This window comes from Rhodofomes roseus (genome assembly GCF_022264815.1).
Source record: "Rhodofomes roseus strain CIRM-BRFM 1785 chromosome Unknown C8Q71scaffold_10, whole genome shotgun sequence".
NCBI lineage: Eukaryota > Fungi > Basidiomycota > Agaricomycetes > Polyporales > Fomitopsidaceae > Rhodofomes > Rhodofomes roseus.
Window position 1 is genome coordinate 919,458 of NW_025952966.1, and position 19,471 is coordinate 938,928.

At 60.4% G+C, this 19,471-nt stretch overlaps 6 protein-coding genes across 6 annotated transcripts; 4 read left to right on the forward strand and 2 right to left on the reverse strand.

Annotated features, from left to right (window-relative positions):
- Positions 1–2,768: 2,768 nt before the first annotated feature.
- On the reverse strand, positions 2,769–3,214 carry C8Q71DRAFT_857973 (uncharacterized protein; the record flags this gene model as incomplete). The annotated part of the gene is made up of 4 exons (XM_047927460.1): positions 2,769–2,819; positions 2,870–2,900; positions 2,954–3,056; positions 3,208–3,214. 4 exons carry the CDS (start codon positions 3,212–3,214, stop codon positions 2,769–2,771), a joined length of 192 nt encoding a protein of 63 aa, XP_047779005.1.
- Positions 3,215–3,237: 23 nt separating this feature from the next.
- On the forward strand, positions 3,238–4,242 carry C8Q71DRAFT_58374 (uncharacterized protein). Its single transcript, XM_047919514.1, has 2 exons — positions 3,238–3,963; positions 4,022–4,242. Exons 1-2 carry the CDS (start codon positions 3,332–3,334, stop codon positions 4,026–4,028), a joined length of 639 nt encoding a protein of 212 aa, XP_047779006.1. The 5' UTR covers positions 3,238–3,331; the 3' UTR covers positions 4,029–4,242.
- A 2,780-nt stretch (positions 4,243–7,022) lies between these two features.
- C8Q71DRAFT_810158 (TPR-like protein) lies at positions 7,023–11,614 on the forward strand. The gene is made up of 8 exons (XM_047926044.1): positions 7,023–7,396; positions 7,478–7,614; positions 7,786–7,852; positions 7,906–7,988; positions 8,049–8,151; positions 8,205–8,377; positions 8,436–8,592; positions 8,650–11,614. Exons 1-8 carry the CDS (start codon positions 7,102–7,104, stop codon positions 11,244–11,246), a joined length of 3,612 nt encoding a protein of 1,203 aa, XP_047779007.1. The 5' UTR covers positions 7,023–7,101; the 3' UTR covers positions 11,247–11,614.
- A 1,614-nt stretch (positions 11,615–13,228) lies between these two features.
- Positions 13,229–14,202, forward strand: C8Q71DRAFT_58527 (uncharacterized protein). Its single transcript, XM_047919532.1, has 4 exons — positions 13,229–13,552; positions 13,638–13,730; positions 13,804–13,970; positions 14,129–14,202. The coding sequence occupies exons 1-3, from the start codon at positions 13,322–13,324 to the stop codon at positions 13,930–13,932; spliced, it is 453 nt and encodes a 150-aa protein (XP_047779008.1). The 5' UTR covers positions 13,229–13,321; the 3' UTR covers positions 13,933–13,970; positions 14,129–14,202.
- A 937-nt stretch (positions 14,203–15,139) lies between these two features.
- Positions 15,140–16,301, reverse strand: C8Q71DRAFT_58731 (uncharacterized protein). The gene is made up of 4 exons (XM_047919539.1): positions 16,280–16,301; positions 15,632–16,226; positions 15,246–15,562; positions 15,140–15,195 (listed from the first exon to the last, which is right to left on the reverse strand). Exons 2-3 carry the CDS (start codon positions 16,065–16,067, stop codon positions 15,285–15,287), a joined length of 714 nt encoding a protein of 237 aa, XP_047779009.1. The 5' UTR covers positions 16,068–16,226; positions 16,280–16,301; the 3' UTR covers positions 15,140–15,195; positions 15,246–15,284.
- Positions 15,974–18,357, forward strand: C8Q71DRAFT_759699 (acid protease). The gene is made up of 7 exons (XM_047923801.1): positions 15,974–16,230; positions 16,289–16,503; positions 16,558–16,661; positions 16,719–16,867; positions 16,920–17,438; positions 17,494–17,746; positions 17,801–18,357. Exons 2-7 carry the CDS (start codon positions 16,321–16,323, stop codon positions 18,288–18,290), a joined length of 1,698 nt encoding a protein of 565 aa, XP_047779010.1. The 5' UTR covers positions 15,974–16,230; positions 16,289–16,320; the 3' UTR covers positions 18,291–18,357.
- The last annotated feature ends 1,114 nt before the right edge of the window (positions 18,358–19,471 follow it).

Sequence of the window (19,471 nt, forward strand, 5' to 3'; positions counted from 1 at the left end):
CGGGATCCCCTGGCGCGTCGTCAAAATCAAATCGGCACGTCCATACTGAATTGTACGACGCCAATGGGCCCCGTATACAGTCAGGGTCTTGCTGAAGTAGGCTGGCCACGTTGCTGTGCCTCCATTGGTCCGGGACTTCCGCAAGGACAATACTCGGCTGCCGTGGCTGGCCCTGAATTCGAGGTAAGTACTAGATGATCTTCTCTGGGATGGCTTTGTGGCGCAGGGATAGTACCCATCCTGACGCCATTCGGTGCGCGACTCGTCTGCGCGCGGGGCTTCCAGGCGTGCTCCCTTACAAAGCGAGCGAAGACTGCGATCCGCCAAAGTAGCTCTCCGACCGCGCGGACATACCGGCTTCAAAGAGCCACGGCCCATCACACTGGACTCTGGACGGGCTTATGTATCACAGCACCTTGCTCGCCCGTCCGCTCGCTTCCCTTCGCGGGCTGGCACGCAGGCTGTCGTGTCCGCAGCGGATGCCCAGCTGCCAGCGCAGGCTGCCAGCCGTCACGTCGTGATCCGAATGTCCAGTGTCTATCAGGGCGTGGGCCATGTTGTGATCTTGCCCATCAGAGGACGGACTGGACAGGCACTCGGACAGCTGTGCGATCTGAAGTTGAAAGGCCGGGACTGATACGTCGCCGGGCAGCCACTGCGCTCGGGTCCTGGCTGCCGTTTCCGCGCGCATTACGGTGGCTGACCATCGCTGATCCACTTCGCGCGGAGACAGTTCAGAAGCTGCCAGCCTCCCCAGGTCTTCGCGGGACACGTGTCCGCGTTTGTTCGTCGACGCACAACTCAGTTCCCCTGCAACGCGCCCATATCGGGAAAGGCCGTTTCAATTGTCCGCGTCCATGGCGGCATGGCCAGGCTGCTATCGTACCACGCACGCACGACGCGCCATCGCCGCGCCAGTCTTGTCTGCACCCGCGCATGATCGCCTGCACGCTCAGTAGTTCGAGCGGATCGTCCGTGCGCCACTACGCGTCCGCGGACGTCCCGGCAGCTAGGCCAAACGCTTCCTCCATAGGGCTGCCCCGATGGCAGCTCGGAGCATGCAGACGCTCTATCCTTCTTTGTTCCCTCTGCCGCGTGCACGCATCCCATGCTCTAAAAACTTCCCTCATCGGCCCGCTCACGAGCATTTGCTTCCGCCCTGGGTCCTCTGGCGCGCATTATGCCCGGCGGGCCCACCGCGCGGTGAAGTCAGCGAAGCGCACCTGCTGACCGGGGCATCTTCGCCATTTCCGCACAGGGTGGGCTGGGCAACCGGCCTGGGGGGCTTCCATGCCATTTCCGCCTTCTCGTCTCGTTCGCAGGCTTGCGGCTTACTACGCAAGAGGAACGCGAACTCAATGCGAAGCTTCATTGACCGCGGCTAAAGAGGCTATGGTAGCCCATTGGAAGCATGCAATATCGGTCAGATGCCGTATGAGCTGATCATCTTCGCAGTACGTTATAAGTGCCCCTGGAAGTTTGAACAGATAAAGGTGGGATAGCACCGCAGCCGTAACGTTACCGAGTGACGAAACAGATTACAGTATTATGAGATGGTGGCACTGGCACACAACGACGCGGCCCTTCTGCGGAAGGAACACGTCCTTGTTCTCGTCAAGCCATCACCAGCCCATTCCACAGGCTACGATCTGGGATCGTGCTGTGCACGTCAACCGGCAGGCCAATCCGGGATCCAGCCTAGTAGGTGCACCTGAATCGCCGGCGGAGGTACGCTGTTAGCTTCAACGCAAGCTCCGCGCATCGTTACGTCCGCGCTGCCAGTGACACCCTCTGCCGCATCGCTATTCCCGCGTCCGACGCGCACCAATCAGATCGCGGACGTCAGCGGGGAATAGACCCTCTAGCGATCATCGCAGTCACGCTCGTCGATGCACAAACGAACAAACGCCTGGATGCGTCGCTCGATCGGGTATGGTCAGGGCCCCTCGAAGCGATGCAATGCATCGAACGACCAAACGGACGAACGCGCCTTACATACTCATACTTACGGGATGCTTCGCCGTGACTGGCATTGGTAGAGCTTCCGTTGGGCTTCGGTGGCACCCGAAGCTGTTGCGGCGCGCGCGCGGGCAGTATACGTTACTCTATTCAATGTATGTTTGATAGCAGCTGGCCAGGGGTCACGTAAGTTTGAGTTACGGAAGAACCTGCGCTGCCAGTACTGTAGGACGCGCGCGCGAACCGACTTCAGCAATGCAATTGGACCGGGGCCGAGTAACTCGATGTGCGCTACTGGGTAGTAAGTATACGGCGTCCCGAGTTGCCGCCGGAACGCGAACGCGCTGTGGATTGCAGTGGGACGGAGCTCGGTTTGGTCGGTAAGTGGCGCAACGGATGTGACGAGTCGGACGTGCTGTCGACGCGTTCGGACGGGTGTCTCGCAGTGACTGAACCGAACGATCGGATAATTGGATACTGTCAGAAGAGGCGGCATGAGTCATTCAAGAATACGATCACGACAACGTACTCAGACAGTGTTCCAACGACCCAAGGGCCCGGAAGCGAATGAGAGCAGGCGAACAATGAACTGTATAAATACGACAAACCAGACATACACACAACAGACACACAGCTGAGTAGCAGAACGGCAACATAACTTGGACCACCCACGGGGCGACCCGTCCATTTCCCCTAGGTTCATTGTTGCTCTAAGCTCCGTATTTCACACCCTTCGCCGCCGATTGAACAGCGGCGGGTTCAACCAGACAAAGGGCACACTGCCCACGCGTGAAGCGCAGGCGGGAGTGTTACTTATTCGCCCCTCCGCTGTCTTGGCCCGTTTTCTGCTCTTCCTTGAGCTAAGACGGTGTCAGCCAATGTCAGCATCCGCAGAAGCGAATGGACGCACCTTCTGCTTCTGCCTGAGGGCCTCAGCATCTCTATACGGATGTGTCAGTGTATGCTCTTCGGAGCTACGACGTAGTCGACGCACCGCTCTTTGCGTGCCTGCAACGACGTCCCGCTCTCCTTCGGCTTAGACTTTCCTGCTGTCTTCTTCGCGGCCTTCTCGCGCGCGAGCTCGCGCTGGTTGCCTCCTACATGTCCGTGCCGACACAACGCATATGTAGCAGATGGGGTCACCGAGACATACGCGGCCGTGTTACGGGGTGAATGGGGAAACCGATCGGGGAGGATCTTCTCAGTGAATCGAGGCGTGTCGGGTCGCAGAAAGCGCGTGCCACTCACGAGTCATAGCGTCGGCGGTGCGGTAGTACTCGAACGAGGGGATACACACAAAAGATCAGATAAGTGTGGGTAAGACTGTGGACGATGGTGATGCTCGAGCTGAAGAGAGGCCTGCGCGGGACCGATGAGGGAGGATGTTGTGCGTGCCGACGTGGCAATGAGCTGTGGCGGTGTGCGCGGAATCAAACAGAACACTGTGGGCGAAGCGGTCCGAAGGTCATGGAAAGTTGCCTTTTCAGGCAAGTGGGCGCAGCCGCAGGCGCACAGAGCGCGCGCTCGGACGTCTCACCGGGGCCGTCGTGATTGGCCCAACGGATTCATGAGATCAACCGCAATTTTGATCTCGAGAACCGACACGCGATCCGGGCAGTCGGACTGTCGCTGCTGTCCTGGGCGTGATCCCTGCGCTGCGTCATGCCATCATGCATGGCGGTGTGCCAGTGCGCGGGTCCAAAGTTTGGCTCAGATCAAGCTCAGATGCGGGTTTTTCCTGCTTTTTTGTTTTCGCTCGTTGCAAATTGTGGGTGTCTCGGACTCTTCGGGGCAGCGGCGCTGCGCTTGCCTCAAGCCTTACCCTGGAATGGTGGCTCGGAAGGGACATATATACCCGGGGCGACGTGCGATCATTTGCAACGGCCGCCACAGCACGCGGCGGGCGTTGCGAGACGAAGCAGCCGAGTTCTTTCTTGATCGACAAAACACCTCCCGAGTCCGACGGCAGGACGCGGGCAGTATCTCCAAGTGGTTAGGCCGGAGGTGCGGGGCTGGACTCGGACCTGTATACTTGGCCGTTCACCATAGGTTGACATGACAGATCATGATCTGCAGCTTCAAGTTCAAATTGTACACACGCACGGCGGGTGATCGCATGCGCGGGCCCTTTCATATAAGTATGTAACGCGTGCATGTGCGGCCAAGTACGTTATGCAGTCTTACTTCATCTCGGATGAGCCCTAGGAAGCATGCTAAGTTATAGGACTCCAGGCGCACGATATGAACCCGACATGGCTTCCGAGGGTGCGAGCTATTCCTGCCAAGGTGCTAATATACCTCTCCCCTGGGAAGGGGTTACGGAACGGGATGCAATGAACCTTGATATGTGCTACCGCTGATAGGCTCCTAACAGGGCTCTCCTGACGCCCCGCCGCGCGCCTACTACAGGGCCTGGGCGACTTGGTAAGTCAAAGGCTATTTCATGAAGTGAATCGCGAACGCTCATCCGTTCTTGCGTTCGTGCTTCTCAGCGCTTGTGGCAACATGCCGGGCTATACCTATCGACATCGTGGTATCTGGTATCGCGCGATCGGATGTGGCTGTCTACCTGTAGCCGGATGCGTGGTACGTGGTACGTGGTACCTCATAGCGGCTAGCCGGCCTGCGGTACTACCTCCGGAATAGGACGTACGTTCGAGACGATCGCAATCTGTCTTGTTGCCAGCCTGTATGGTATACACCGTGGCTACGACGCAGCGGCACGGTAGCTCGGGATGTCGAATCAGGAGAGAGGCCTTATCTCGCAGCCGCATCTTCCTTCTCGCCTTCCGGTTCTCGACGTTCGCGCCACCCACGCTCAGCCCATGCTCACGTTCGTTCGGTGACGAGTGTCTGATCATCGCTCGTCGTTCGATACCCAGGTCAGGTGTGCCGTGGTGCTCCTCAGGCCCCGCTGCGCTAAACCTCCGCGGTTCAGGCGCTTCTCGCGACTCCTCCGTCCAAAGTCCTTCTGCCACTGGCAGCGGGCATGGATGCGGAGAGATGCGGAGCTGCGTCCACATCTCTCGCGCTTCGTCCTCGGCAGACACTTCCCTCTGGCGCGTGCGAGGTGGGTTCCGGAATGCGAGCTAGAAGCCAGGTATGCAGTAACTGCCTCCGTCCGTCATGGCGAAGGGCCTGTGCGGCATCCCTGATCACCGCAGCCTGTACGGAGCTTCATAAGCGGGTCTGGTGGGTGATAGCGTCCAGATGAGCACTGCAGTGCGACGCGCCCGCGCGAAGTAGGTGGGTGCGAAGGACTTCCGTCTCATATCTGGTTTCCTCGTGTCGTAAGTATTTGCTGGCGGTGATAGCGGTGCAATGGATACTGCAGGCTCAGACGCCGTGCCCTGGCGGAAGCATCCCATAAGTTACTGGAGCGGGCGAAGGGGCATGGGTGCTATTGCCCTGGCGTGCCATGGAGATGTCATACAACATTGACCCCAGGTCTGACAGTTGATTTGGCAATTCGTCGCGCCGGCATGCGTTCTGGCCTCTTGGTGGTCGTGCCTCGCAGGTGCGATGTCAAATTGGCCGAGTGTCGTGTCAATGTCATATGCCTGACGCGGACAGGCGCCGAGCGAGCTGACTAAGCAGCCGCGGCGCACTGTCACGCCAAGTGGCGGCTTCCGATCAGTGGATCTGAGATCCGGGCAGTACACACTGGCCGTGAAAGACGGACGGAAAAGGGCTCTGCCCGGCGATGCTCCCTGTCGCGGCGGTATGCTGTATGTAAGCCTCCTTTCTTGACGACGCTGGCAACGCGAGCCCGTCCGAGTCACGGCAAAACCAAGGGAGAACCCTCATGCTGTTCGCAGCCTCTCCCCTTCGACGTCGAGGGACATGCGTGTCCGGTGCTGCTGGCTCACACCCCCGCAGCACTCCCATCCCACGTACGCCGCAGCTCGTGCGCGCATCTCACACTGCGGCAGCGGGTTTGTCAGGCCCTGTCGCGCACGTTTCGAACAGGCCCGCGGGGGATGAGGACGATCATATCAGGCACAGCGTAGTGCACCGAGCGGGTTCTCTGTTGGTTCCGTCTCATTTTGCGTGACCCGCCTGCGGTCCCGGCGCGTCGCCGCCCCAGTCGCCCCTCCCCCGGCCGGCGGGTCGGCTCTGTCGGCCTGGCTGGGCAGGACGCTGATGGCCAGATGACCTCAGCGTTTCCAGGGTCGAATCATTTACCCCGTCCGCCATATGGGTCCGATCGAAGATGCGATCGTGAGCGGCAATGGCAACTCGCACAAGCAGGGCGTTCTGCTGTGGCGGCCCGCGGTGACCGATTCCAGCATGGGTCGAAGCTCTGATCCTATGTAACTCTGATCTGTATCAAACATAAGATCAAACTATCGCGACGAGAGCTCCGGATACGCTGGGACACCGCGAGCGGCGTTCCCCGCGGGCATGCGTCAACGAAGCGTCCGCCGCTGTCACTGAGTCAACAACAGGGCAGCGTACAGGCGGCAATCGCATGCGTGTGGTCGCAATTAGGTTCGTGTATCTGGGCGCCCCGAGGGCAAACACAACACCTGTGGTATGTGTGTGCTGTACCGCCTTGCGCGGAGAGACAGACCAGGAGAGTGTGTTCAAGGAATCCGTCGAGGACGATCGCTGGCCTGGGTGGGTTCCACGTGCGGCGTGAAGAGGGACGGCGGCTGTCGGCTGCTGTCGGTTGGGTGGGCAGGGCAGGGAAGGTGGAATGGAGAAGGAGAGGATCGATGGCCTCGCGGCGGCTGTAGAGGCGAGGAGCGACCAAATTAGGCTGAGAAGGGATGGCACGGGCGTGGCGGAACGGGGAGCGTAAATGAGGAAGATCTGGATCTCGATACGAACTGCGAAAGTCGCCGAGCGGGGCCTAGCGCGTCGGATGCGCGTCTGTCCGGAAGCGGCAATGCAGGCACGAGGCGCGCTGGAAACGCGGGCAAGCGTCCGCCCATCCTCAGATCCATCGCAGACGCGTAGCCTTCGATCTCTGATCGCCTTCTTATTGGCCCTGATCTTGTCTCTCCTCCCCGCTTATATACCACCCCTCCCCGCGCCCGCCGCGCCCCTGCTGCCTCACCGTCCGCGTCCGCCACATCGTCCCCCCCGTCCGCCCCGCCCTTCATCGCCAGAGCAGCGACCGCTGCCCCCCGACCCGCCATGTCTCTCCGACACACCCCCCGGCAGGCCGAGCGTGACATCCGCCTCCACGACCCCCACGCCCACCACTCCCACTCGCTGCCCCCACCACCCCCGCACGCACTCGCCCACGGACCGCACATCAACGGAAACGGCGTCCCATCCACCCCGGGCCCGATGACAGGTCCGTCTAACCACGCGCAGCCGCAACTCGTCTCGCCCCCAGTGATGTCGAGCGCGGTCGCCAACGGAATCGCGCCGCCTTCAAGCATCCAGAAGCTGGCACAAGCGAATGAACAGACGTGGTTATTGATAGGTACGATTACCTTTACCCGCGCTTGCCCCGGGTGCCAATCACGCTGACGGGTGTTTTTGCTGCGCCGGATCAATGGTGCAGGTCGAGTCGCCGAGCAGATGGGCAACTTGGAACACGCCCTATCGGCATACGAGAACGCGCTGCGACACAACCCGATATCCCTATCCGGCCTAACCCAGGTCGCTGGCATCGCTCGGATCAAGGAGAATTATCCGAAGGTGCGTCTCAGATCCATCGGCTGCTCCGCACGCGTCTCCCCGCGGTCCTCGGCACGCTTCTCTCAGATAAGCTCTGAGATGCCACCCCATTTATGGCGTGTTCTCGCCGCGTCATCGCTTTGGTCATGCAGATCTGTGACTAATATCCGCTTTTGGCAACCCGTGTTCCAGGCCGTCGACTACTTCCAACGGGTCGTCAGCATGCAGCAGGACAACGGCGAGGTGTGGAGCGCCCTGGGTAAGCGCCAGCACTTTGTTCCTACGACGGCCATCCACTCACACGTGACGCAGGGCACTGCTACCTCATGCAGGATGACCTGCAGAAGGCCTACACCGCGTACCAGCAGGCTCTCTATCTCCTGCCGAACCCCAAGGTAACCGTCGTTAGCACCTCGTGACAGAGTCGCGTTCCTTACGTTGTTCTCGGAACTTAGGAGGATCCGAAGTTGTGGTACGGCATTGGTATCCTCTACGACCGATATGGCTCCTTGGATCACGCCGAAGAGGCGTTTGCATCTGTCCTCAAGATGGACAAAGGTACGTATCATCACGCCCGTGTTGCCACCATCCACTGATTCATCTCCTTCCAGACTTTGACAAGGCGAACGAGATCCTCTTCCGCCTTGGCATTATCTACAAGCAGCAAGGCAAATACGACGAGTCACTAGAATGCTTCGACCGCATTCTCCGCAACCCGCCAAACCCGCTCGCCCACGCTGACATCTGGTTCCAAATAGGACATGTCTTCGAACAACAGCGCAATGTGAGTATATGCCCTGTCATTGGCCCTGTACATCAGAGATTGATCTCGACTTGGACAGCATGCCCTGGCGCGCGACGCTTACCAACGTGTCGTCAAGGACAACCCCGGGCACGCAAAGGTTCTTCAGCAGCTGGGATGGCTGTACCACCAGGATGGCTCCTCGTTCCAGAACCAGGAAGTCGCCATCCAGTATCTCACCAAGAGTCTGGAAGCCGGTAAGTTCACCGGACTCACTCGTTCCCACGGGAATCCCTCAGCTGACTGTGGGCCAGACCCCGCTGATGCGCAGAGCTGGTACCTGCTGGGACGCGCATACATGGCAGGCCAGAAGTACAACAAGGCTTACGAGGCTTATCAGCAAGCCGTGTACCGCGATGGCCGGAACCCAACGTTCTGGTGCTCCATAGGTGTGCTGTACTTCCAAATCAACCAGTACCGCGATGCGCTCGACGCGTACTCCCGCGCCATCCGCATCAACCCTTACATCTCCGAGGTCTGGTTTGATCTCGGCAGCCTCTATGAGAGCTGCAACAACCAGATCTCGGACGCTATCGACGCGTATGCGCGTGCGGCGGAGCTTGACCCCAGTAACACTGCCATCACCCAGCGGTTGAGTCTGCTGAAGCAAGCGCAGGCGACTGGCAGCGCACTGCCCGCTGCGCCTGGTCCGCAGGACGTTCACCCTACTGCGTACGCCAACCCCATGATGCCGCCGCCTGGCTTGTCAGGACCGCCGATGCTCCTCCAGCCTGGCACGAACTCGCGTCCGACGCCAATCTTCCGTACGGATTCGCGAGGACCTGGTGACTTGGCACTGCCCATGCCACCTCAGGCCGTTGGCAATGGTCGCTCGTCGCCCGGGCCGTACAGGGGAGGACCGCCGCCGCCGGTGGTGCTCGATGATCGACACGTCCCTTCGCACACGCCGCTGGCGCCCATGGACGTCGATCGGCCGCCCATACACCCGCGTGAGTCGACGGGTCCGTACCCTCCGCGCGAGAACGGTCGTGGGCCCGCTGCCCAGGGACTACTTCTCCACCACCCTATGCCACAGCAACAAGGCCCTCCCGACGCGCTACGGGGACCTCCGGGTCATCCACACGAACCTGCTCCGGGTCACTACCGCATATCGCCGTCGACGTCTCCCTCGCCTCACGCCCTTCGTCCTCACACTTCCGTCGCAAACGGGCGCCCGTCGTACGATGGTCGCGTTCCCATTGGCCCAGGCCAGACTCCCGTCTCCGCAAGACGATCTCCTCCCCCGCCCCACCCGTACTCACGCGAGCCTCCCATGCCCGAGCGCGAGACCGGCTGGGATCGCCGCATGCCTCCCGAGCACGTCGAGTGGGAGCGCGAGCAGAGGCGCGGCCGCCCCGGCTCTGAGTACCTGTCTCACCAGCAGCAAATGTACTCGCGTGCGCACTCACCGCCCATGTCACAGCTTGCGCCGAGTCCCCGCGTACCGCCACGCTCACCGCCCATGTCGCCCGCCGGCTACCCGCGCCAGTACTGGGACTCGCGCCCTGGCATGCCCGCTGGCCCCGCTGTCATGGGTGGAGGCCCAGGACAGTCCCCCCCGATGCCACACCGCGATGAGCCTGCCAGGAGGTACGACCCGCGGTTCGATGGTCGCGAACCGCCGCCGAGAGAGTACGAACGCGGACGGGAGCCCGAACGCGAGATGGTCGACCCGAGAGAGATGCGCGCGGGCAGCCGCTTCCCGTCGCCAGAGTCGGCGCGCACTGTGCGCGGCATGCCGCCGTCGTCGGTGCCAGCTGGCTACGGGCGCACGTCGGAGAGCCCGCGCATCCCGCAGCAGCCGATTCCTAGCATGCCCGAGCCGAAGGACCGCCGCCGTCGCAACACGAAGGAGAAGGACTCGGAGAGCTCGAACGGGAGCGTCGCCTCTGCTGGTGACGCCTCGAAGAAGGAGCGCAAGCGGCGTGCACCGGCGAAGCGCGTGAAGGAGGAGCCGAGCAGGCAGCAGACTCCGAGTTACGGAGGCCCAGGCGAGTACACCAACAGGCAAATCAAGGGCAGTCCGCACCCCAGCTCGACAGGCTCGGGGAGCGCGAGCCGCTCGGTACAGCCGTCGCCGACTGGTAGCGCGCCTCCACCGCCGTCACGGGTTGTCGACGAAGACTACGATGAGGGCGTCGCAGAGGCTCTGATGGGTCTTGCGGCGTCTGGTTCAAATGCCCCCTACCGTGGTGGACCCGACCCGCGCAGCTTTGGTCTTACAAGCGGACCAGGAGTTCCTCGCTCGGGACCAGGTCTTTCGCCGACGATGCTGCACCACGACCGCCGTCCGTCGATGTCGTCTCGCGCGTCGCCTCCGACAACTGGTCAGAAGCGTCCGCTCAGCCCCGGCCCCGACGACCGCGACGTCGAGATGAAACGCAGCCGTGTCGGCAGCATCAGCAGCGCCGGCAACGGCAACGGCAGGCGCGTCTCTCCCCAGTCCGGCTCTGGTGGTCGACCTTCCCCTGTCCCTTCCCGCCTCTCGCCTATTCCCTTCCGTCAGCAACCGACGTCGCACTCGCCCGAGGCGCGTCAGGCTGAAGCGCGAAGCTACCCGCCGTCGCCCGCGCCCGCGCTGCCGACGATGCTCCCGCCGCACCCGCGCCCGATCGGCATGAGTCTCCCTCCGATGAACCACGCGCACGCAAGCCCTGGCGGGTCAGGCCCGCCGACGGTGCCGATGGACGAGGACCGGCCGCACCACGCGAGGAGCGCGAGTCCTGTCAGGCAAAAGCGCGAGATCGTGTTGCACCAAGCGGGCGGGACGCCGCCGGGCGTGGGGCCTACTGCGAAAGGCACGCCGTCGCCGAGCTCGAGCAATGGCCGGTCGGCCCCGCTATCTGCATAAAAGCGGCGTGTTGTGGTGAGAGATACCCCGTCTGTCGTCCGTCTCTGTCGTTGCATCCATTGTCTACTCGTCACGCATTCTGGCCTCTAGAACATCCTTAGCGCATCTCATGTCCCCTCTCTCTCTCTCAGTCCGTCTCCGCTCGGCTTCGTCGCATCTTCATGACGCTGGTTACTGGTGCCTGCTTGTATGACTTATGACATGCCATGACCCCCTCTTACTACTCTCCTTCTGTGCATCTCTGTCTCGCCCCGTTCGTGTCTCGCTGTGTAGCAAAGCCGCTTTCGCTGTACGTACTTGTCGTATATTCGCAGTAGTGTGTACAGTATGAGCCGCTGGTAGTGAATGTGAATATGCTGTATGCAGAACGTGGACGTGTGTGTTGGTGTGACGTCTAGTTTGGGTCGAGGCTACTTGATGGAAGTCGGCACTGCAGTTCTTGCGTTGCTGGTGTTTAACAATGTTTAACGTTTAACTCCAGGGTACCTCAACATGGCACTGCCCTACGAGAGGAGCACTGGCAACGTCTCGCCGGAGACTCGGAACGCCTCCGAATCGCGGAACGGGAGCACATGCCCAACCGAGGCCGACAGGGTACTACTAGTAGTGCTGCTGCGATCCTCGTACGCTCCAAGTCTCCGACGTGGCCGGTCGACCGAACTGCCAAAACACCGACTCGCACAGCTCGACCCATCGCTTCGTATGTGACTATGAGTGCAGCAGCGTAATAGGTGGGTGCCGTTAGCTGTCGTGAGAGGGTGCTAGTATTCCTAGCGTACTCGACGGCGTCGAGCCATCGCAATGCCATTGCACTTGGAGCTCCTTGGATGGGATCTCGGAACTCCGAGCCTGAGTCAAATACGGCGCGACGTGACCATCGTGGCCCTGCAGGTGTCCTATGCAGCCTTTAGATAGGAAGTTGAAGGTTGCTATCTCGCCTGACATCTCACGTTAGTATGCTGAGGGTCAACAGAGTACCAAATCGTCCGTGTATGATCGCGCAGACTCGTGGACATCACATTAGATCGCTCAATCGCAGTCGATTCCGAGTCGAGAACCGTTTCATGATGAGTCTTGCACAGCCCGAGCAGGTACCCATATCAAGGCGCTACTTATAGACAGTGTAGCAAGGGTGCAAACGATACATGAAGAGAAGGCAAAGTTCGAGATCTCGGTCATGCAGGACTCGGCCCACGGAATACTTGTGTAGAATGATTGCCTGCTCGAGGCTCTGTGCACTGTCCCCCAGCTACGACAGCTCCTCTAACGCGTTGGAGTGAGAAGATATTTATATATTTGGGGTCTGACTGGCCTCACGACACGGTACATGTCGAAGTGCTGCATACTTACTACGTGTGGAGGTTACCGTCGGCGCGCGGTGATATTGTGCCCGTTCGGATTCTTTGTTCGCAAAGAACGGAGCCTCTTCTCTACATGTCAGTCCATTACGGTAGCATTACATAGCCTTGTGCAGTCGTACTCGTAAGACCATAATTGTGCCTCGCGACGGTTCGACAATACGCGAGCCAAATATGGTAGTCCCACATCCAAATATAGCCGCTAGTGGCTGTGGCCCCGCACGAGGCTACCAACGGCCCGCAGTACTGCCTTTTGTCCAAGTGCGCTATAGCCGCGTCGACTCCTGCACGTCTATTGTGGCTCGGTCCCAATCAGCAACTACCGGGGGCACGTAGTCACCCACGGCCACACAAAGCAACGTCTTCCGTCGCTGAACTCGAGACACCGCACTCTGGCCACCTCGCGGCGGCGCCTTTGTCTGGCGAGTGCTTGGAGGGGCTAGGGATATAGAGAGGGATCTACGGGCCATCTGGCCATGGGGCGCGGCTTTGAGGACCGATCTAGTCTTTGTATTACCATCTGGCCGCTCGGGCGGTGGTCACACTCCGCCTAGTGACCCTGCGCACGTGTGGCCTTGGCCGTCCCAAGTTCTAATATAAGCCCGCTGCCTGTCCGCGTTCATACCATCTGACCGCCGTCACCGCCGCCGTCCCCCGCCCAGACTGCGCCCCGCCCCTGTCTCGCCGTCGTCGACGTCGACGAATTACACCATCACCATGCCGCCCTCGCCTATATCCTCGAAGTCTAAACGGAACGCACGGCACGCCCAGCGCGGGTCCCCACCGAAGCGCACAAGTAGCGAGGGCACCTCGAGCAGCGCCGACTCGACCGAGCTCGCGGCGCGCAGCAGCAGCGATGACGACGACGAGTTCGAGCGCGCGTCGCCCTCGACGTCGATCGAGTACCAGCCGGAGGAGCTCGACGAGCCTATATCATGGACCTTCAAGGTGCGCTGCGCGTCTTCCCTCAGGCAGTTGTGCTCGTCCTGCTACGCGGTCGCTGAGGCACGGCGCGCATATACGCGCACGGCAGAACGGAGATCCGGTGTGGATCAAGACTGAGGACGGCGAGTGGTTGCAGGGCGCGATCGCGGGCGCGAATACGCGCAAGGGGGCCACTCGGCAGGTACGTCGTCGCCCTGTTCGTTGACCTCCCTCCTGCTGCTTATGGATTGTGTGACCATGCGTGCGTCGAGCAGAAGGAGGGCCTCTTCTTCCCCGTCGCGTTCCGACATAACTCGAGAAAGTACTTCGCGCCCCTCAACGGCGACATCAAGCCTGATAACCCAGAGGTACGGAGATTGCTGTCCGAAGGCGGCTGGCTATGACGACGTCCCGTTTGCCCGCTTCGCTTTCCCCCCTTTGTGTACGTTATACCCGATGTGGTCTGTGGCCTTGGTGAGGCTGTCCGCGAATGAGCGGCGAACTCGTGTACGATACGAATAATACGGACGTACTGGGAATGTATTGGTTGACATTGCCTTGCAGGGGTTCGGTGTGCGAAACTGACGAGGGGCTCAGTAGCTTCTGCAACACGGGACGCAGCCAGGGAAGTATTAGACGCGCCCTTCCATACCGCGAGTAGCTTCATTTAACGCAGGCATCCGCGCGCCCATCTGCCCACTGATACACCTAGAAGCACGCTCGCACTAGCTCCTTCGAAGACGCGGAATAAGGTGAGCGCGCGTTCCTGTGTCCCGTCTCTCAGGATGAGCACATGGACGAGCGACTCGAACGTCGATGATATTCAGTTGACAGTATGGCTCTCACACAGGTCGATGGGGCAACGTGCGCAGCGGCGAACGCATCCTCTCCCCGGTCGCACAGCCGGATATCGGAGGGCGGACCGGGATCGACCAGTCTTGGGACGTGTGTGCACGAGGAGGGGAGATGATCAGGGCTGGGCGAAAGCGCGCCGGCGATATCACGGGCCTGTGCGTCGATGAACTTGGACTTGGAGGCGACGTGCGTTGGGCGTTGGGCGGTGCTAGGCTAAGGTACGCAACGTGGTTCTGCGCGTGAGGCGTCGAGGGCGGGCTGTGCTGATGCTTAGCTCGAGCTCGAGGGTTGGTGGCGAATGAGGGCTGGTGTCAAGGAAGGTTGGTGATTCGGATGATATATATGAGATGGGATGGATAGTCAGGGGGATGGGCGGGCTCACTTTGTTGGGTTCGTCTTGCTATCGATGGCCAGTAGGTTGGGTACTGGATGGGAGCATCAACGAGCGCTGGTCGCGGAAGGTTTGTGGGCTCTGCGCTCAACGTCAACTCAGGACGTTCGAGGTTGTTCAGGCTCTCCAATGTCGTCCATGGGACTCGGGCGTAGTTCGGGGAGGCAGAGCGCGGAACACATACAGTATAGGACATCAATCTGGCGAAACTCGAGAACGCCGAGGGCAACAGTTCCAGAGCTTGGACACCGGGCGCGTTCTAGGGCCTGACATGGTACGGCGCAGATCAAGCAGTGACATATTGATGCGCTTGACATTGCCAGTTCATGTCAACATTGTCGCGATGTGGACAACATATACGTGAGACGATGCAGTAGCGGGCCCGAGAACCATTGGCCCTGCCCCAGCTACTCCCTTCTTCCTGTACTTCCGCCACGTCAGCATCCTCTCGTCGGCGAGGATCGTCCTCACTTCTTCAGCATAGAGTGGCGGAGACCTCCCCGAGCGATTTCATTTACGAATGATTGTGACTTTCTTGATGAGCTCAAAGCTCGCCACCGTCAATACGCGGGTTGCTGTGACCCACGAGCAATTCACTCGGTAGCTTGAGGTTACAGTGGGCGAGGCGCTCGGGTTCCCCTGCGGAGTCAAGAGCCTAAGTAGATGGAGCGGTTCGAGGCCGTGTTGAGGAATCCAGCATGACGAAGCTGCAGTTTCTTGACAAGGGCAGTCATGGCTGACGTCGAGACTCGAGGCCCATTCACCAGGAGATGAGGGTAGGAGGAAAACTGTACAGCAGCGAACGCGTCAGCACAGCGTGGATCGGGCCTCGAAAGCTCGCCTGATCGCGCGCGCACGAATATGACAACACCCCGCGTGAACTCTTCCCGGCGGGCGGTGCGGCCTTGCTCCCAGGCTGGTGCAGGGCTGAGTGTGAGACACGGCTCCAGCACCGGCGATTAGGCACCCGATTTTGGGCTTGTTCGTAGTGGCTCCTGTCGGTACTTGTCCAGCTAGGGTTCGACGTGCACCCCTGTTCGTCCTGCAGCGTGGCGAACATCCTGGAGGAGCGTTTGAGGGAGAAGTCGTACACTCGCAGAGAACGCGTACACCTGTGTACGCGTCGATGATGGTCCGAAGCGGACGTGGGGAGGGCCCGGCCACTGAGAAGAGGGAAACGCGATCACGGGCAGGAGGGCTGTGCGCCCAATCACGGCATTTGATTGGGCGCCATCGCGCACGCGTCGAGGAGGCGCCGCCACCCGTGTAGGCCAAGACAGACTCGGGAGACATGTAAGGCGAGTGAAACAGGAGCCCTGCGCTGTCCTCTCCTCTCCGAGTCCTCCTGGTCGCCGGTGAGGGAGCTTTCTCTTTCGACGTCCTTCTTCACGGCCTCCCTCCTTTTCGCTCTTCGCCGAACCTTACCTTCAATTGCTGCTAGAGTATTCCTGTCTTGGTGCGTCGCGACGCCATGTGTTGAATTGCAATATAGTGCTGAAACACGCGTCGTCAAGCATAATTCCTCGTCCGTTTAGTATCTCTTGAGATGTCATCCATGTCCTCCTCGAAGAAAGCCGCGTGCATCGCGCTCTGCCTCGCCCATCTCGCTTCCGCTCTCCCTGGTCTGGGCATTACCAGACGTGCAACGTCGCAGGCATCAGCCCCCACCACCATCGACATTCCACTCCATTTCGATCCCAGCGGTAGATATGTCATCCCAGTGGGCATGGTATGTGCGTGTGTGCTGCGATAGCACGTTGAAGCTGACGCGGAGTTGTGACAGTCCCCCGGGGCGAACCAACAGAACTTCAACTTCACGCTCGCGACCAGCACAGGTCTCACGTCTGTCGCGGGGCTGGGCTGCAGCTCTTGCAGTGATATCAGTCTGTATGTCGTGTTTTCTGTTCTTGTTGTGAATCTGGCTCAGTCGTGACTGGATCGAAGGTACAACCAGAGCGCGTCGAGCACCGCCAAATCTCTGAACGACAATGACAGCGTATCTTTGGTTGGCGGGTCTTACAGTGGGTCTGTTATCAAGGAAGATTGTTCCATGGCGACCACCGGTTCTGAATGGCTCTACAAAAACCAGACCAGTGAGTGACTAGTGAACGATGAGGCTTACGCCAAATGCTGATTCTCTTCCAGTCGTCGTCGCCCAGGCCCAGCAGAACGGCACCGTCTTCGGGAACGGCGCCTCCGGTGTGCTCGGGCTCGGCACGAACCGCCTCTCATCGAGCAGCTCCTCGTCCGCGTCCACAGGCTACTCGTCCAGCTTCAGCGACAGCATCTTCTCGCAATGGCTGCAGAACAACGCGGACCAGGACAGCTTCCAGTTCGGGATGGACATCGCCCCGCCCGTCGTGACGCCGACAAGCACGAACGGGCTCGCGGCCGCGTCGCCGACGAGCACCGGCGCGGGCACGCTCCACTGGCTCGCGCCGGACCAGTCCAAGTACAACCAGGGCGGGCTGACGTATAAGAACGTGCAGAACAACGCATCGTTGGTGTATTCGGCGGGGAGCCAGCCGGATTGGTCGGTCCCCCTGGATGGCTGGAAGGTCAGCAGCGGAGGGGATAGCTTCAGCAGTGGGGACCAGATGATGGTCAGTGTGGACCCGTACTACACGGATATCTACTTCCCGGCAAAGGAGGCGCAGCTGTTCAGTACGTTGATCAGCGGATTGTGCTGGGAGGTGGGACTGACGGGTTGGATGTGTAGATGCGGTCATCTCTGGCTCGTCCGTCCAGTCTGGCTTGTCGACGCTGGGCTCACAGTCGCAGGCGTGGGAGGTCCCGTGTGACTCCAAGGTCTCGCTGGCAATCAACATCAACGACCAAACGTTCACCCTTGACGAGTCGGTGCTTGTGAGGCAGACGAGCAGTGGGACCTGCTTCAGCGGCGTGGAGGGCTGGATGGATGGCTCTGTCGACGAATACATCTTCGGCGCGCTCTTCGTCAGCCAAGTCTACCTGTAAGCCCCACCTCCATCCCCACACGCGAACAAACCTAATTCCATCCACCACAGGGTCTTCAACGTCGGACGGAACGGCACCGACGCCGTCGGCTTCGCACCGAAGATCGCCGCCAAGAAGTCGAGCAACGTCGGCGCGATCGTCGGTGGGACCGTCGGCGGCGTCGTCGGGGTGCTCCTCACCGGGATCGCCGTGTTCTTCTACATCCGCAGCCGCCAGGACCGCGCGATGCTCCAAGACACCGTCGCGATGGTCGAGGAGCACAAGGTCGCGAACACGATCCAGCCGTACACGCTCGGCGCCGCGCCCGCGGGCCGCACGGGCTCGCCCGGCGTGGACGCGCCGCTGCTCCGCGAGGACGACGTCGCGCCGCCGTCGTATGAGGCGAGCGAGGCGGGCGGGTCGACCGTCGCCTCGGGCGGCCCGGTCAGGATGTCGAAGGGCGAGTATGTGCGCCCGCTGTCGGTCCAGGGCGAGGGCGCGTCGGGGTCGGGCCAGCCTCCGCGTATTGAGCCGAATCGGATGTATAACATTGAGGAGTGAGGGCGGTTTGTCGTATTTATCGTTTTTTGCTTGGTAGAGACTTGTTGCACGTTTTGTTCGGTTTGTCCGTTGCTTGGAAGGATGTCCCAGCGTGAGGACCATAGCAGAATCGTCAGGCGAAAGCCGTAGGAGGAGGAGCAGGCGCATCGGAGGATTGCATTTATGCTCCCAGAATCGCTGCAGGGGGTGCCAGAGACAGGGTACGTTCGCACTGGGATTCTTAGCAGAGTGCGCGTCGCGGCAGGAGATGGATGCCAGAAGGGTACCCGCGAGAAGGACTGGTGCGCGGTGGTGTCCCGATAGAAGATCTGAAGGCGTGCCCACAAATCATGAATTCGAACGAGTGGAAGATGGAGGTGGAGGCCCAGCGAGACCGACGCCGGATAATCATCGGATGGGCGGGCTGGCGGGCCGACTGCGGCGCGCGTCTTGACTCTGCGTCCACCGTCGACGACCTGGTCCTGCGCGACTCGCAGCCGCCGCCTCCGCAGGCAAGACCTCATTATGTTTACCGGGCTGTATATGATGTACGCGACTACATCCACGACACTCTGCCACTGCTTCAGAAACTGGGTGCGACGCCCTCGGTTCCTCAACTTGCGCTCGAACCCCTCAAGCACGCCCCGCTGCTTATCCACCCGTTCAGTCGCCTCGTCGGCGCCGAATTTCGAGAGAATCTCAAGCAATCCGAGGCCTGACGATGTGCTCGCTGCTGCGAGCCTTGTAACGGACCGTCGGGCGTAGAGCCTAAGTGTCTCGAATCAACATGTACACAATACGCAACCTCGAGGGTCTTCGCATAGTACGTACTGCATGTACTTCGTCGGTACGTCAATGCGCCTTTTGTTACAGGATTGCGTGCGCGATGGCTATTTACTTCGCTTGTCTGGGCTCTGGCCATTCCCGCGACGTTCACTCGCGTGCAGAGTAACGGATTACTACGTCAGGACTCTTATATCAACTGTGTTCCACCTCATGGTCAGGCAGGTCGAGGGCTAGCAATGGATCCGTGTACAAAGTCACGCCAGGCGTCTGTAGGTAAATGTTGTTTTGCATCCGTGGCCGGGTATAGCTGACTGGCACTGACTTTCTTGACAGGCGGGCGAATGGAGGCTCTACATATGGGAGATCCGACGTAAAGTACTGTCTCTTGCCCCAAGTAGATGTGGCATTGACATACG

Bases quoted from the DNA above. Each gene is read 5' to 3' on its own strand.
- C8Q71DRAFT_58374 (XM_047919514.1), top strand. From the start codon at position 3,332: ATGAGGGAGGATGTTGTGCGTGCCGACGTGGCAATGAGCTGTGGCGGT.
- C8Q71DRAFT_810158 (XM_047926044.1), top strand. From the start codon at position 7,102: ATGTCTCTCCGACACACCCCCCGGCAGGCCGAGCGTGACATCCGCCTC. The intron at 7,615-7,785 runs GTGCGTCTCAGA...CCCGTGTTCCAG, and splicing joins TCAAGGAGAATTATCCGAAG to GCCGTCGACTACTTCCAACG. The intron at 7,853-7,905 runs GTAAGCGCCAGC...CACGTGACGCAG, and splicing joins CGAGGTGTGGAGCGCCCTGG to GGCACTGCTACCTCATGCAG.
- C8Q71DRAFT_58527 (XM_047919532.1), top strand. From the start codon at position 13,322: ATGCCGCCCTCGCCTATATCCTCGAAGTCTAAACGGAACGCACGGCAC. The intron at 13,553-13,637 runs GTGCGCTGCGCG...CGCGCACGGCAG, and splicing joins CTATATCATGGACCTTCAAG to AACGGAGATCCGGTGTGGAT. The intron at 13,731-13,803 runs GTACGTCGTCGC...TGCGTCGAGCAG, and splicing joins GCAAGGGGGCCACTCGGCAG to AAGGAGGGCCTCTTCTTCCC.
- C8Q71DRAFT_58731 (XM_047919539.1), bottom strand. From the start codon at position 16,067: ATGTCTCCCGAGTCTGTCTTGGCCTACACGGGTGGCGGCGCCTCCTCG. The intron at 15,563-15,631 runs GTGCGCGCGCGA...GCTGCTGTACAG, and splicing joins CGCGGGGTGTTGTCATATTC to TTTTCCTCCTACCCTCATCT.
- C8Q71DRAFT_759699 (XM_047923801.1), top strand. From the start codon at position 16,321: ATGTCATCCATGTCCTCCTCGAAGAAAGCCGCGTGCATCGCGCTCTGC. The intron at 16,868-16,919 runs GTGAGTGACTAG...ATTCTCTTCCAG, and splicing joins GCTCTACAAAAACCAGACCA to TCGTCGTCGCCCAGGCCCAG. The intron at 17,747-17,800 runs GTAAGCCCCACC...CATCCACCACAG, and splicing joins TTCGTCAGCCAAGTCTACCT to GGTCTTCAACGTCGGACGGA.